The sequence below is a fragment of the Salmo salar genome, chromosome ssa10, assembly GCF_905237065.1.
Source record: "Salmo salar chromosome ssa10, Ssal_v3.1, whole genome shotgun sequence".
NCBI lineage: Eukaryota > Metazoa > Chordata > Actinopteri > Salmoniformes > Salmonidae > Salmo > Salmo salar.
This window is the reverse complement of record NC_059451.1, coordinates 10,062,624-10,079,340: the sequence shown is the minus strand read 5'-3', so window position 1 is coordinate 10,079,340 and position 16,717 is coordinate 10,062,624. Positions and strand designations below refer to the sequence as shown.

At 42.4% G+C, this 16,717-nt stretch overlaps 1 protein-coding gene across 1 annotated transcript in view; it reads left to right on the top strand.

Annotated features, from left to right (window-relative positions):
* Positions 1-16,717, top strand: part of LOC106613492 (26S proteasome non-ATPase regulatory subunit 1) — a 113,394-nt gene that overhangs the window by 60,369 nt on the left and 36,308 nt on the right. Inside the window, exon 17 of the mRNA XM_014215780.2 lies at positions 3,285-3,399. Within this exon, the coding sequence (XP_014071255.2) occupies positions 3,285-3,399 (115 nt within the window). The remainder of the gene's footprint in view (positions 1-3,284; positions 3,400-16,717) is intronic.

Here is a 16,717-nt window from a genome sequence, read left to right as displayed (position 1 = left end):
AACATTTTCTGACTGGACAATTTGCACTGCTTTGGTGAAAATCCTAGCTTTGTCTACATTGTTCTCTTGCGTTTTGTAAATTGTTTCTAACATATTTATTGATATGTTATGCAGGCTGCAAAGGAATAGGCCACTTTGCATGGCCCTGCTTTGAGCTACCAGGTCATCTCTACTGCGTGGTGCTAGTCAAGTTGAAATAGGTTATACAGTGCATCGTCTGTTACATCACAATGTTGTCACCATCGACGATGGCTGTCAATCATCTTCGATATCCGATACAATCGTAAATATCGCTGAACCCTAGTGTGCGCGCACACAGAGACATATCTTACACTCACAGTCAGAATGTACAGCTAACTCCTGGAGCATTCCGTTTAACTCTGTTTATGAATGGTTCTAAATGTTAGTTATTTATCTGCAGTAGCAAAGCACATTCAACCTCAAGCCATTGCATTGCCACACAATGGTCGTAAACCTTACATTTAGAAAGCATTGGATCATTGGCAAGTTGTTATTCTACCACACCCTCATTCATATTTTGTAAACATTAGCTTGATGGATGAGAATTGTGGCATTGACAATTTTGGCACTGGCAGGAATGTTTTGTTTTGCCATACAATAGAGTTTATAGGCTACCTGACGACCCTATCCACAAAGCCTGTGTTTGGCTTCAGAGGTCTCGCTCTACTCTCTACAAGTTGCGGTTGATCCAAGAATAGATTAGTGGTAGTCATATATGTACCAGAATAGCATCTCATATCCCTGTTGGCGAAATTGTAAGGCAATCCAGATCTTCTAGAGATTTGCCATTTGTGATCAATGAAAGCCCTGGTTGGCCAGTTGAGATGAGATGCTAAATCCAATCAGGCCAGTTGACATTAGGCTGCCGGAATTCACCACTGCATTAATGGAGAAGACTGAATGAATGACCCTGGGAGGTTTATCGATTTATGTGCATAGAACCTTCTGGGCTTTATCATAGACACTGAAACAGTGTTTCAGACCCTTTCCGAGTACCCTAAGGTGTTTCATTTAGCGTTTGATTACAGCGAGCCGATTCTACTCCGATAAAAGCTGAAGTCAAATCACTCTATTTTTTTCCTGCTTGTTTGTGTTAGGGTTGGTTAGATGCTAGTTTTTTAATTGTGTGTAAAATCAAGACGGCGCAACTCACAAACATCAACGGATTCTAACGGTTTTCGTGAGCTACTCCTATGTTGATTTCGGTTTAAAAGTCTAATCAGGCTAAAATATGTTCTGAGTGGGAGCGCAACCGTATGAATGTGTACATTGTATTCAGTGTACGGCAACAGGGATCCACCTTTATTCCTCCTGAGCTCTTCACTCCATCAAACCAATAAGGTTTTGTTTTCTCTGAGAAGCAAAGGAACTCTTCAATTGCAGCAAAGCGTCACATTTCTGGGAGAGAGTGGCAAATGTGAAATTTTTGTGAGTTAGTGGCATGGGAGTCATCGATGATGCCTGTTTTTTTGGAGAAAGCTGAGGAGTCTGTTTTTATAGAGGATTGGTTTACCGCCTAGCGTTTGAGTAAATGACGATTAATACCTGACTGATAGACTCCCAATTACCATTACAGGGAACCGAACCTTTCTGGGAAATCTGAAGGCACATGGTAATCTGATTGGTATCACTGTTCATGCCGAGGCAATGTTGGTCTTATCAACCGCCTTTCACAGCATAGCAGGCTGTATAACACGCTGTTTGCTCCTCTATGGTTTCAACCATGTCTGTGCCTGAGAGACTCCCTAATTCAAGACATTACAACAGGCTATACCGTAATACATTTCCAACACTGGTAATATAGCACACATTATACTGATTTGAGTGACTTGTACAGTTATGTCATTACTTCAGAGGAAATTCTCTTTCTCAGGCAGTATTATTCCATACCAGTTGTAATTTATTGCACTCCCTTTTTTTGTGACCAAATATGATTCATTAAACATTTCATTTAGCTGACAGGTTTGGCTGTCAGGAATTGGCAGGAATTTTCACTAAAAGATACACTGGAACACACAGTACAGGCTACAATCGACAGCACATTTGTATTTTTTAAGTTTCACTTTAATTTTCCCTCACGTTATGAGTGGTTCAAGGTTGAAAGCCATCCGCAACTTTAGAAGAATTGGGAATGTTGGAGACTGCTCGCATGTGATGGTTGGCCACTGACTGTTTTTGGCAGATCGTCGGCCATGTGTGTCCTCAAAGACCTACCTGTCTTGTCCCAGCAAGAGTCGAGTAGCCCAGATTTTCCTTCTTTATCCGGTCCCGCTTCATTCCTCTTAGAACAGAGCCCATTAAATTCACTTCACATCTCAAGCGCCTAATTGCAAATGGCCCTTACCCTAACGGCACATTAAGTGCTAAGTAAAGATGCAGTTACGGGAGGTTAGGGTCCCAAATCTACATCCCCTGGTCTCCACCCGTACACCCCACACTGCTCTTACCTCTATATTCTCACCCCATACGCCTGTAAGGGTTCTAATGTCCCAACCTGAACAGGGAAGGCAGCGGGTTAGGATGGGAGGGGGATCGACCATAATCACCTTGTGTAAATTGTTTAAAGAAACCATCTTGACACAGCTGCCTGGACTTGGGAGAGTTTGTAAAAGGTATTTGAGTCTTGGTTCAAAACGAACATGTGAGGAGGCTTCTCATAGTGAGACGGTTGGGCCCGTGGAAGCCAGGAAAATGTGATGGGGAAGAAGCCCTGGCAGTTACATGTGAAACACAAGATGGGTTAGCCAGAATATTCACTTCATTACCCTGGTGGTGTTAGACTTGAAGTAATATTCTGCCAAAATACACTAAGTTGGCATGGGGCACAGTTTTCAGCAAAAATCCAATCACCTAAATGATGGTGTTCTTTATTATTATTTAATAAAAAACATAATTTTATTAACTTTGACTGTTGGGTGGATGTTAAAATGTTTCAGTGTGCTTGTTCTTTTTGTAAGACTAAAAGGGATTTTGACATAGTGAACGAGTTAAGAGGCTGGCGTCGCCCCTGCTGTACGTCTTAATTGACTTTGCTCAGTCTTCACTTAAGTCAGCAAAGAAATAACAATTTATACTTAGCAGAGATAATTTTTTTCTCCATTCTGCGCTAGACTCATGCCATTATAATTCAAGCCAAAGATTTCAATCTAGCAAAATGGTTAAGCACAATGTTTTCCCTTTCCCATACAGCACACCCAGATAAAATGCATAAAGACTTTGAGAGGTGTTAGACCTAGTCTTTCTCTCTCTTTGTGTGTGTGCAGGACCCCAGAGCAGTGCCCTAGTGTGGTGTCCCTCCTGTCAGAGAGCTACAACCCCCATGTACGCTGCGGGGCCGCAATGGCCCTTGGCATCTGCTGTGCCGGGACAGGCAACAAGGTGAGTGCCCCTTCCACCTCATGTACTGTACATCCTTTCCCGACCTCCCTCCCTCCCCTCTCTGTGAACAACCTGCAAATTCTATTGTCCAGTCCAAAATCAGTCCATAGGCTTACCTGTAGACACTTCTTAATGCTGCTTCATGGATCTAAAATAATTTAAAGGGTCTATGAAATATTGCGAAAGCTCCTCCTAGCCTACCAAAGGGCTGTGTTGTATCCCTCCCACACACCATGAGTGTAGCAAAATAACGGACACCACCGAATACCTGAGGCTAACCGAGGCTAACTACTAGAAGACTCAACCTCTGCTAGGAACATACGGAGAAGGAACTGCCAGATGCGTCGTCATAGCCCGGAAGTAAAGCTGCACTGGGAGCCAAATTTGAAATTGAATACATGGAGCAGGTTGGAAAAAATCAAATTAAAACATGATTTAAATGTATTTTCAGAAGGGCTGTGGTCAACGTTCAAGGAATACATAAAATATAAACATTACATTGGTAGTGGGGAGCTATTTTATACTTTTTTCACAGACCCATTATTTTCTCATTTGTCTTATAGCAACCCTATATTTTTGGCAGCCCTGGTGTGAAGGGGAGAAATGGCAGAGCAGACCGTCATATGACACAAAATATTTTTGCTACTTGGAATTACAATTTAAGAGGACCAGTGCTTCTACAGCGAAAAATAAAATCTTACATCTCTGCTGTTTGGGAGCAGGTTCTGAAGGTTTGCATTAAAATAGTGTGTAGGCTACACTACATATCACTGGTGTAGCCTATAGGCCTGCTATGACATTTTTTTACAGCATATAACCTGATTGGATCCCCCTCACCTACTGAATGAACACGCTATACAGTGCAAAGCCCGCCACATCATCCCCAGCCCAGACCACCCACTCCACCACTGCTTTGATCTCCCATCAGGTCAGACAATTCGGACAATTAAATGACGCACACTGCACGCTTTTGGAGGAGTTTCATCCTACGGGCAATCACTTATTATGAACAACTCCCCATATGGGCAGGGATGGGAGGGTAGGAAAGGAAAGGTATCTGTCCTATTGTTTTGTTTCCTCTTGTAGGACAAACATGAATCTGAATCGGAATTGTTTTCACTTTTCCGTCATATGACAGTCATGATTCTAATGCATTGATACAGTTGAATTCAATCAAAGAATCAAAAGTTAATGCCGGTATTATTTTCTCCTTAATGGCATGAAGAGCGTAAGCTCATAAACCGTAGAGAATTTAAGATTGATTGGCTTCTTTCTCTCATTGATACATTTCACACCTTCACAATCCAGACCCAAACACACATTTGAATGACACACATGAGGACTTGATTAACATAATGTGGGATGTGATGGATTATGGTCTTCTCTATTCGCTACAGAAAATTGTAAAGGAATAATGTTATGAAACAATCTCAAACTACAGCGGTCAAATGATTTGGCATAAATAGAAGCGAGCACCAACAGCTTGATAAAAAGTATAAAACACACAGGTTAAGTCTTAATTACAATATTATTAGAGAATGGAATATAATTGGATAAATTACAAAAAAGATTAGTTGATGCAGCCACCACTCGCGTGTGGATCGCTATTTGTTATTATTATAATTTTTTTTGATCTTGTCTCATCGCTGCTACTCCCCAATGGGCTCAGGATAGGCGAAGGTGGAGTCATGTGTCCTCCGAGAAATATGATAAGCTCAATATCCTTTAATAGAGTAGGTAGGCCTATTAATAAACATGATTTTACCACTGTAATCAGATCAAAATTATTGTTATTGTCATTGAATTGATTAGCCCACTAACCAAGTTTTAAATGTGTAGTGTAGGGCTATAAATTGGGCAGCTAGTAGGCTATTTGCAAATAGGCTGTTCTGGCCTGCCGACTAGCTACAAGTTCAGGAAAGAAATGGCTAGAGGCCAAACCTAGTTGCCAACCCCCGTTGTATATTGTATTCAATCACCCCCTTCATCATCACATATTTTCCAAGATGGCGTAGCAGCAAGACGTGTTTGTTTTTGTCCCGTGTAAATATATATCTTTTTGGGCTTTTTTTTCTTTTTTTTCCTAGTTTTTCTGTATACATTTCAATCTCTTTTTCAATTTTGGAATTAAATATACCTTCCTGCAACCAGCCTCACCCAACATGGTACGGATCTGCAATTTTTTTTAGACCTTATAACTGGAACCTCCATCAGAAGCTAGCCAGCTAATTAGCCACTAGCTATTTAGTCATTGTTAGCCACTGCTAGCAGTTTTTAGCACAGACACCAGCCGCTTTAGCCCGGATAATATCTGCACAGCCCTGAACATATTCCTGCCGCAAGCTCTGGACCATTACACCGGATCATCGCAGCTAGCTAGTTGCTACCGAGTGGCTATCGTGGCTAACGCCCTTGTCCAGAAGCAAGCACCAGTTAGCCTCGAGCTAGGCCCATTCCCCCAGATAGCAAACGAAGTACACCAACTACAATACCTCTCTTGCCAATACCTCTCTTGTCGTTTGACCCCGGACCCAAGTTGGTCAGGATGATATCTATGAGGGTGCCCATGTTTACGGATTTGGGGTTGTACCTGCTAGGTTCTTTGAGGGCATCTAGCTTAGATTGTGGGACGGCCGGGGTGTTAAGCATATCCTGACCAACTTGCCCTCTAAATACACCTCTGCTGTTTTCAACCAGGATCTCAGCGATCACTGCCTCAATGCCTGCGTCCGTTATGGGTCCGGGGTCAAACGACCACCCCTCATCACTGTCAAACGCTCCCTAAAACACTTCTGCAAGCAGGCCTTTCTAATCGACCTGGCCCGGGTATCCTGGAAGGATATTGAACTCATCCCGTCGGTAGAGGATGCCTGGTTGTTCTTCAAAAATGCCTTCCTCACCATCTTAAATAAGCATGCCCCTTTCAAAATATTTAGAACTAAGAACAGATGTAGCCCTTGGTTCACTCCAGACTTGACTGCCCTTGACCAGCACAAAAATATCCTGTGGCGCACTGCACTAGCTTAGAATATTCCCCGCGACATGCAACTTTTCAGGGAAGTCAAGAACCAATATACACAGTCAGTTAGGAAAGCAAAGCCTAGCTTTTTCAAACAGAAATTTGCGTCCTGCACTAATTCCAAAAAGTTTTGGGACACTGTAAAGTCCATGGAGAATAAGAGTACCTCCTCTCAGCTGCCCACTGCACTGAGGCAAGGAAACACTGTCACCACTGATAAATCCACGATAATAGAGAATTTCAATAAGCATTTCTCTGCGGCTGGCCATGCTTTCCAACTGGCTACCCCAACCCCGGCCAACAGCTCTGCACCCCCCGCAGCAACTGGCCCAAGTCCCCCCCGTTTCTCCTTTACCCAAATCCAGACAGCTGACGTCCTGAAAGAGCTGAAGAATCTGGATCCCTACAAATCAGCTGGGCTAGACATTCTGGACCCTCTCTTTCTAAAACTATCTGCCGCCATTGTCGCAACCCCTATTACTAGTCTATTCAACCTCTCTTTCATATCGTCTGAGATTCCTAAAGATTGGACAGCGGCCGGGGTGCCACAGGGTTCAATTCTCGGGCCGACTCTTTTTTTCCTGTATATTTCAATGATGCCGCTCTTGCTGCAGGTGATTCTTTGATCCACCTCTACGCAGACGACACCATTCTGTATACATCTGGCCCTTCTTTGGACACTGTGTTAACCTCTCTGGGCCAGTGGGACGTTAGCGTCCCACTCTAGTCAACAGCCAGTGGAATCGCGTGGCACAAAATACAAATACCTCAAATGCTATAACTTCAATTTCTCAAACATATGACTATTTTACACCATTTGAAAGGTATGACTCTCGTTAATCCAACCACGTTGTCCGATTTCAAAAAGGCTTTACAGAGAAAGCAAAACATTAGATTATGTCAGGAGATTACCCTGCCAAAAATAATCACACAGCCATTTTCAAAGCAAGCCTATATGTCACAAAAACCAAAACCACAGCTAAATGCAGCACTAACCTTTGATGATCTTCATCATATGACACTCCTAGGACATTATGTTATACAATACATGCATGTTTTGTTCAATCAAGTTCATATTTATATCAAAAACCAGCTTTTTACATTAGCATGTGATGTTCAGAACTAGCATACCCACCGAATAGCCTCCAACACTCTACTCAGCAAATTGGATGCAGTCTATCACAGTGCCATCCGTTTTGTCACCAAAGCCCCATATACTACCCATCATTGCGATCTGTATGCTGCCGTTAGCTGGTCCTCGCTACATATTTGTCGCCAAACCCACTGGCTCCAGGTCATCTATAAGTCTTTGCTAGGTAAAGCCCCGCCTTATCTCAGCTCACTGGTCACCATGGCAACACCCACCCGTAGCACGTGCTCCAGCAGGTATATTTCACTGGTCATCCCCAAAGTCAACACCTCTTTGGCCGCCTTTCCTTCCAGTTCTCTGCTGCCAATGACTGGAACGAATTGCAAAAAACATAAGTTGGAGACATATCTCCCTCACTAACTTCAAGAGTCAGAGCAGCTTACTGATCGCTGCAGCGGTACACAGCCCATCTGTAAATAGCCCATCCAACTACCTACCTTATCCCCATATTTGTTTTTTTCTGCTCTTTTGCACACCAGTATTTCTACTTTCTACACATCCTCATCCTCACATCTATCACTCCAGTGTTAATTGCTAATTTGTAATTACTTCGCCACTATAGCCTTTTTATTGCCTTACCTCCTTACTTAATTTGCACTCACTGTATACAGATTTTCTATTGTGTTATTGACTGTATGTTTATTTATCCCATGTGTAACTCTGTGTTGTTGTTTTTGTCGCACTGCTTTGCTTTAGCTTGGCCAGGTCGCAGTTGTAAATGAGAGCTTGTTCTCAACTGGCCTACCTGATTAAATTAAGGTGAAATAAATAAAAATATTCAGATCATTAAAACATTTGTGGATAAAGTGCTAAACTTGAACTCGTGGATGTCTCGGTGAAGTGAAATTATTATGTTGCTCACCAGTGCGCTATGAAGAAGAAACAACGATACAATGTAGCCTAACATCGCTCGCAAACTTGACTTATATGACATTTGTTTCACTATAGAAGCACTGGTCCTCTTTAATTGTAATTCCAGGCTCATATCAAAATATTTCCATGCATATCGGATGGTCTCCTCTTCCTATAACAGTCACGCCAAGCATAGGGTTGCTATAAGACTGAAATGGGAAAATAATATATCTGTGAAGAAACTATGAAATAATTCCCCAATACCTTCTGATGTATATATTTACATATGTCTGATGTATATATGTATTACATGAATGGTGACCACATCCCTTCCGAAAATACATTTAAATGTTGTTTTAATGTGATTTTTTTCTTCTCTACCCAGCTCCATGTATTCAATGTATTCCATTTCAAATTTGGCTCCCAGTGTGGCTTTACTCCCGGACTATTATGTCGCATTTGGCAGTTCATTCTCTGTATGTTTCTGTAGCCTCTGTCCGAGTTGCTAAGCAACGGCTCCTCTTTCAGTGCAAATTATATCATGAATGAATGACACTGAAGTAAGCAAATGTGTGATTTCGTTTCGAAAAGGGTAATACAGTGCATTCGGAAATAATTCAGACCCCTTGACTTTTTCCACATTTTGTTACGTTACAGCCGTATTCTAAAATGGATTTTAAAAAAAATTCCCTCATCGATCTACACACAATACCCCATAATGACAAAGCAAAAACTGTTTTTTAGAAATGTTTGCAAAATACATAAATACCTTATTTACATATATATTTACATTCTCTTTGCTATAAGACTCAAAATTGAGCTCTGGTGCATCCTGTTTCCATTGATCCTCCTTGACGTTTCTACAACTTGATTGGAGTCCACCTGTGGTAATTTCGGAAAGGCACTAACCTGTCTATATAAGATCCCACAGTTGACAGTGCATGTCAGAGCAAAAGCCAAGCCATGATGTCGAAGGAATTATCCATAGAGCTCCGACACAGGATTGTGTCGAGGCACAGATCTGGGGAAGGGTACCAAAAAATGTCTGCAGCATTGAAGGTCCCCAAGAACACAGTGTCCTCTATCATTCTTAAATGGAAGAAGTTTGGAACCACCAAGACTTTTCCTAGCCAAACTGAGCAATCGGGGGAGAAGGGCCTTGGTCAGGGAGGTGACCAAAACACTGATGGTCACTCTGACAGAGCTCCGGAGTTCCTCTGTGGAGATGGGAGAACCTTTCAGAAGGACAACCATCTCTGCGACACTCCACTAATCAGGTCTTTATGGTAGAGTGGCCGGACGGAAGCCACTCCTCAGTTAAAGGCAGATGACAGCCCACTTGGGGTTTGCCAAAAGTCACCTAAAGACTCAGACCATGAGAAACAAGATTCTCTAGTCTGATGAAACCAAGATTGAACTATTTGGCCTGAATGCCAAGCGGCACGTCGGGAGGAAACTAGGCACCATCCCTACGCTGCCAAAGGTGCTTCAACAAAGTACTGACTAAGTACTGAGTTATGTAAATGGAATATTTCAATTTATGCAAACATTTCTAAACCTGTTTTTGCTTTCTTATTGATGTAGTGTGTATAGCTTGATGAGGGGGAAAAAACTATTTAATCAATTTTAGAATAAGGCTGTAACGTAACAAAATGTGGGAAAAGTCAAGGGGTCTGGAAACTTTCTGACTAAACGGTATGTTCAAGTCTAATAAATTATATAGAAAGGGAATGAATGAGAAATTATACCTTTTGCGCAACTCAGGAGGAGTTTGGTTTAATGTTTGGTTGGCATATCGTCACTGGTGGTCAGGGATCTAGGGGGAGGGAGAAGAGGCCATCCTCTTCGCCCTCGTCTTACCAAAGTAACAATGACCCTTCAGCACACAAAAAAGGGAATCATGAATGGAAGGGAATTATAAAAGTTCTCAATCAGCTTGCAGGTGACAAAAATAGATTTCATTATTGAAAGGTTTTTACTCTAACATTTGAGAACATGTAACATAATTTCATATCTGATAGTCCATATATGAAATAATATGTTAATGTGTGACTAAGTAGCAAAGTTACGAACCAGCTAACCTTAGACCAGAGGGGTATCCTACAAAGCAAGCTAGATCTACTCAGGGTTTTCTTCATGTGAAGCTTCAGTTAGCTTCACATGAAGCTCTGGCTTCATCCGTACTATGACGGTTGATATTGCTCGTCCGCCTGCTGCTAACTCTAGCAGGCTTGTAACGGCGTGTGCATTTAACACAAGGCTAATCAAACTCCGAACTCTTCATTGGGACAATGCTGAAACATCAATCCATGAGTGAGTCAGTACCACATTTTCATTTGTGCCGAAATCAAAATGAAAGACAAGTAATCTTGCAAATTCTGCAGACTATGGTGTGAATTAGGCTTTTAGAAGTACCAACTTCATTATTTATCATTAATGCCGTGTTTTGTGTGCTTATCAATGCACAAGCACCTTTTTTCCCCACTCTTCTCGCTATTTTTTTTATTTATTAAGTCATACAAAAGTTACATTGGGTGAAGTTTAAAACACATCTGTCATTACTAAATATGTAATGTGAAATACCTTAACATTACTAATTTCTATCACAAAAAAATATGATGAATAAAATATTAAATCATTTATCTTCAAATGATGGGGACAATGGCGACCCGTCACTCAGGGCAGGTGGGGCAGAGCTCTACCTGTTTAGCTAAAAAAATATACAGTACTAGTGAAAATTTGGACACACATACTCATTCAAGGTTTTTTTTTTTTTTTACCATTTTCTACATTGAAGACATCAAAACTATGAATTAACACATTTGGAATCATGTAGTAACTAAAAAAGTGTTAAACAAATCAAAATATAAAAAATGCTCTTGGCATTCTCTCAACCAGATCCACCTGGAATGATTTCTTGAAGGAGTTCCCACATGTGCTGAGCACTTGTTGGCTGCTTTTCCTTCATTTTGCGGTCCAACTCATCCCAAACCATCTCAATTGGGTTGAGGTCGGGTGATTGTGGAGGCCAGGTCATCTGATGCAGCACTCCCTCACTCTCCTTCTTGGTCAAATAGCCCTTACACAGCCTGGACATGTTGGTTCATTGTCCTGTAGAAAAACAAATGATAGTCCCACTAAGCGCAAACCAGATGAATGGGGTATCGCTGCGGACTTGGTGGTGCGCATGTAGCCTATAGCCTGTTTTAGAGAGATGTAATCATCGAATATTGTAAGTGCTTTCATTGTCTGCTTATATACCCCCTTTATTTATCCTACGGTTCTGACTTGGTGAATACTGTAGGAACGGTCCATGTTCTGAATTCTGTCGCTGTACATTTCAAATGTGCTGAACAAATAGTTATATTGACCACTTCCATCTTAGCTCGCTCATTAATGTCTTAATCGATATTATATTAATATTAATTGCCTCTTATCAGCTCATCGTTCCCATGACAAAGTTTGTACATCTCAATTGTCAGTAGAAACCACATTTGTTTAAGCAAGTCAGCTATGTTTTTATTTTTTTTAAGGCAGTAAATGAGGCTGAATTAACTGTTTCACTGACCAACAAGGCTCCGCTGATAGCCAGGTGTAGCGGTGGTGCGTATTCACTCCATGGTGCTGAAAATAAAGCTTTGCTGTTGGGACAGCTTTATGTAGGCCTTAACAGTTTGTGGGCAACGTTTGTCACTGTTATAGTGCAATTCATGTATTGTTTAGTGCTGTGTTGTGTTGTGGCTTTGCTGGCATGCATCTAAAAAGAAACTGTTGAGTTTTTAGGAATCATATCACAGATAAACCGACACATAATGAGATATTAGCTAGCTATATAGTTAGCTAGCTAGTTGTTAAAATGACTATATGGGATCATAATGTTACATTTTGGTAATATAGCAGTCCTGCAGATGTTCTCTCTTCCTGGCTTGCTAGCTACAGCAGCTTCATATCTAATCACTAGCCAGTTCGTTTTAGCTAGCTCAGGCCTGGGCAATAATTTTCCATGGAGGGCCACATTAGAATATATTTTTGCCATCATGGGCCAGAATCCTATTACAGGATTATACATCATGTGTATGACTGTGTTGACAGATATATCTACTGTAAATCACGTCCAGATATGCTACTTTTTAACATGCACAGAAATAAACCACATCCATGTTCTCCTTTTTGGTAGGTATTTTCATTATTAAACATGCAATGAACTACCCGGAGGGAAATGTACACTGTGCATTCAGCACCACGGACAGAACTCTTGTTAACGGGTATGCACAAAAACACAAAGTGAGAGCTCAACATTACATTTAAACTACTCAATCAGTGTGAGGAGTGAAGTCTCTGATGGGCATTGACTAGAGCAGTGAAGTCCGGTATAGTTTCTGATGTCGCTATGCGCAGGATTGGTAAGAGTCCGTAAGAGATGATCTGTGCCTTGACTTGTTAAATTTCATCACTGAAAATGTCTCTTCACATAAATAGGTTGACCCAAACAGTACAAAAATGTTCTGATCGTTACTCCTAATCTTTGGGAAGTATGTGTTCATCAAGAGATGCATAGAACCTCATCAGTGACATTGGAGAACTATTTAAAAACAATCACTGCATCAGACTGAAGATCGATAAGCTCAAGTTGGGAGCGTTATCCACATTGAAGGTGAAAGGAGAGGAAACCAACAAACTCACCATTCAAAGCACGCAGCTGGGAACAGACTAGTAGTGTTGGAAGGTGGGTGAGATTGTTGGCTTGTACTTGCCGGGTCAGGAGGAGTAAGTTTCCCTTGAAGGCTTTGACAAGGCTGTACATCTGATGTGCAAAAAGGCCTTTCCCTTGTAGTTTAGAATTCAGGTCATTCATGAGGGCCATGATGTCCACTGTGAAGGCAATATCAGCCAACCATTCTTTATCTTGCAGTTGAGGGAAATCCACATATTTTCCTTTCATTTGCAAAAACTCAGCAAACTCTGACTTCAGGTCCCACACCCTTTTAAGCACCTTCCTCAAACTCAGCCATCTCACGTTTGTGTGGTAGGGGAGATCTGCATGACCCGACTGTCTCTTCCAACAGCAAGACAAACTGCCTGTGGTTTAAAGATTTTGCTCTTATGAAGTTTACCACTTTAGTGACTATCTAAAACATGGTTCATTTTCAGAACACATTTACAGAGCACCTCCAGATGAATAATGCAATGCAGGAAAATAATTTTCTGATCTCTCTAATATCATGCCTCTCTCTAATATCAATATGCCTCGTCCATTACTGTCCTGGTCAGTGATTACTGTCTTATTTCACTGTAGAGCCTCTAGCCCTGCTCAATATGCCTTAACCAACCATGTTGTTCCACCTCCTACATATGCGATGACATCACCTGGTTTAAACATCTCTAGACACTATATCTCTCTCATCATTACTCAATGCCTAGGTTTACCTCCAATGTACTCACATCCTACCTTACCTTTGTCTGTACACTATGCCTTGAATCTATGCTATCGTGCCCAGAAACCTGCTCCTTTTACTCTCTGTTCCAAACGTGCTAGATGTCCAGTTTGTATAGCCTTTAGCCGTACTCTTATCCTATTTCTCCTCTGTTCCTCTGGTGATGTGGAGGTAAATCCAGGTCCTGCAGTGCCTAGCTCCACTCCCACTCCCCAGGTGCTCTCATTTGTTGACTTCTGTAACCATAAAAGCCTTGGTTTCATGCATGTTAACATTAGAAGCCTACTCCCTAAGTTTGTTTTACTCACTGCTTTAGCACACTCTGCCATCCCGGATGTCTTAGCCGTGTCTGAATCCTGGCTTAGGAAAACCACCAAAAAACCCTGAAATCTCCATTGCTAACTATACCATTTTCCGCCAAGATAGAACTGCCAAAGGGGGCGGTGTTGCAATCTACTGCAAAGATAGCCTGCGGAGTTCTGTATTTCTATACAAGTCTGTACTCAAACAATTCGAGTTTCTACTTCTAAAAATTCACCTTTCCAGAAACAAGTCTCTCACTGTTGCCGCTTGCTATAGACCTCCCTCTGCCCCCAGCTGTGCCCTCGATACCGTATGTGAATTGATTGCCCCCCATCTATCTTCTGAGCTCGTGCTACTAGGTGACATAAACTGGGACATGCTTAACACCCCGGCCATCCTACAATTTAAGCTTGATGCCCTCAATCTCACACAAATTATCAATGAACCTACCAGGTACAACCCCAAATCTGTAAACACGGGCACCCTCATAGATGTCATCCTAACTAACTCGCCCTCCAAATACACCTCTGCTGTTTTCAATCAAGATCTCAGCGATCACTGCCTCATTGCCTGCATCCGTAAAGGGTCTGCGACCAAACGACCACCCCTCATCACTGTCAAACGCTCCCTAAAACACTTCTGCGAGCAGGCCTTTCTAATCGACCTGGCCGGGGGATCCTGGAAGGACATTGACCTCATCCCGTCAGTAGATGATGCCTGGCTATTCTTTAAAAGTGCCTTCCTCACCATCTTAAATAAGCATGCCCCACTCAAAAAATGTAGAACTACGAATAGATATAGTCGTTGGTTCACTCCAGGCCAGTCTGCCCTTGACCAGCACAAAAACATCCTGTGGCGTTCTGCATTAGCATCGAATAGCGCCCGTGGTATGCAACTTTTCAGGGAAGTTAGGAACAAATATACACAGGCAGTTAGCTTTTCTAAGGCTAGCTTTTTCAAACAGAAATTTGCATCCTGTAGTACTAACTCAAAAATGTTCTGGGACACTGTAAAGTCCATGGAGAATAAGAGCACCTCCTCCCAGCTGCCCACTGTTCTGAGGCTAGGAAACACTGTTACCACCGATAAATCCACTATAATTGAGAATTTCAATAAGCATTTCTCTACGGCTGGCCATGCTTTCCACCTGGCTACCCCTACTCCGGTCAACTGCCCGGCACCCTCCACAGCAATCCGCCAATGCCCCCACCATTTCTCCTTCACCCAAATCCAGATAGCTGATGTTCTGAAAGAGCTGCAAAATCTGGACCCATACAAATCAGCCGGGCCCCTCTCTTTCTAAAATGATCTGCCGAAATTGTTGCAACCCCTATTACTAGCCTGTTCAACCTCTCTTTCGTATCGTCTGAGATTCCCAAAGATTGGAAAGCTGCCGCGGTCATCCCCCTCTTCAAAGGGGGTGACACTAGACCCAAACTGCTACAGACCTATATCTATCCTACCCTGTCTTTCTAAGGTCTTCGAAAGCCAATTAACAAACAGATTACCGACCATTTCGAATCCCACGCTCAAAGTCCTAAACGACATCATAACCGCCATCGATAAGAGACATTACTGTGCAGCCGTATTCATCGACCTGGCCAAGGCTTTTGACTCTGTCAATCCCCACATTCTTATTGGCAGACTCGACAGCCTTGGTTTCTCAAATGATTGCCTCGCCTGGTTTACCAACTACTTCTCAGATAGAGTTCAGTGTGTCAAATCAGAGGGCCTGTTGTCCGGACCTCTGGCAGTCTCTATGGGTGTGCCACAGGGTTCAATTCTCGGGCCGACTCTCTTCTCTGTATACATCAATGATGTTGCTCTTGCTGCTGGTGATTCTCTGATCCACCTCTACGCAGACGACACCATTCTGTATACTTCTGGCCTCTCTTTGGACACTGTGTTAACTAACCTCCAGACGAGCTTCAATGCCATTCAACTCTCCTTCCGTGGCCTCCAACTGCTCTTAAACGCAAGTAAAACTAAATGCATGCTATTCAATCGATCACTGCCCGCACCTGCTCGCCCGTCCAGCATCACTACTCTGGACGGCTCTGACTTAGAATACGTGGACAACTACAAATACCTGGGTGTCTGGTTAGACTGTAAACTCTCCTTCCAGACTCACATTAAGCATCTCCAGTCCAAAATTAAATCTAGAATCGGCTTCCTATATCGCAACAAAGCATCCTTCACTCATGCTGCCAAACATACCCTCGTAAAACTGACCATCCTACCGATCCTCGACTTCGGTGATGTCATCTATAAAATAGCCTCCAACACTCTACTCAACAAACTGGATGCAGTCTATCACAGTGCCATCCGTTTTGTCACCAAAACCCCATACACTACCCACCATTGCGACCTGTACACTCTAGTTGATTGGCCCTCACTTCATACTCGTCGCCAAACCCACTGGCTACAGGTTATTTACAAGTCTCTGCTAGGTAAAGCCCCACCTTATCTCAGCTCACTGGTCACCATAGCAGCACGCGCTCCAGCAGGTATATCTCACTGGTCACCCCCAAAGCCAATTCCTCCTTTGGTCGTCTTTCC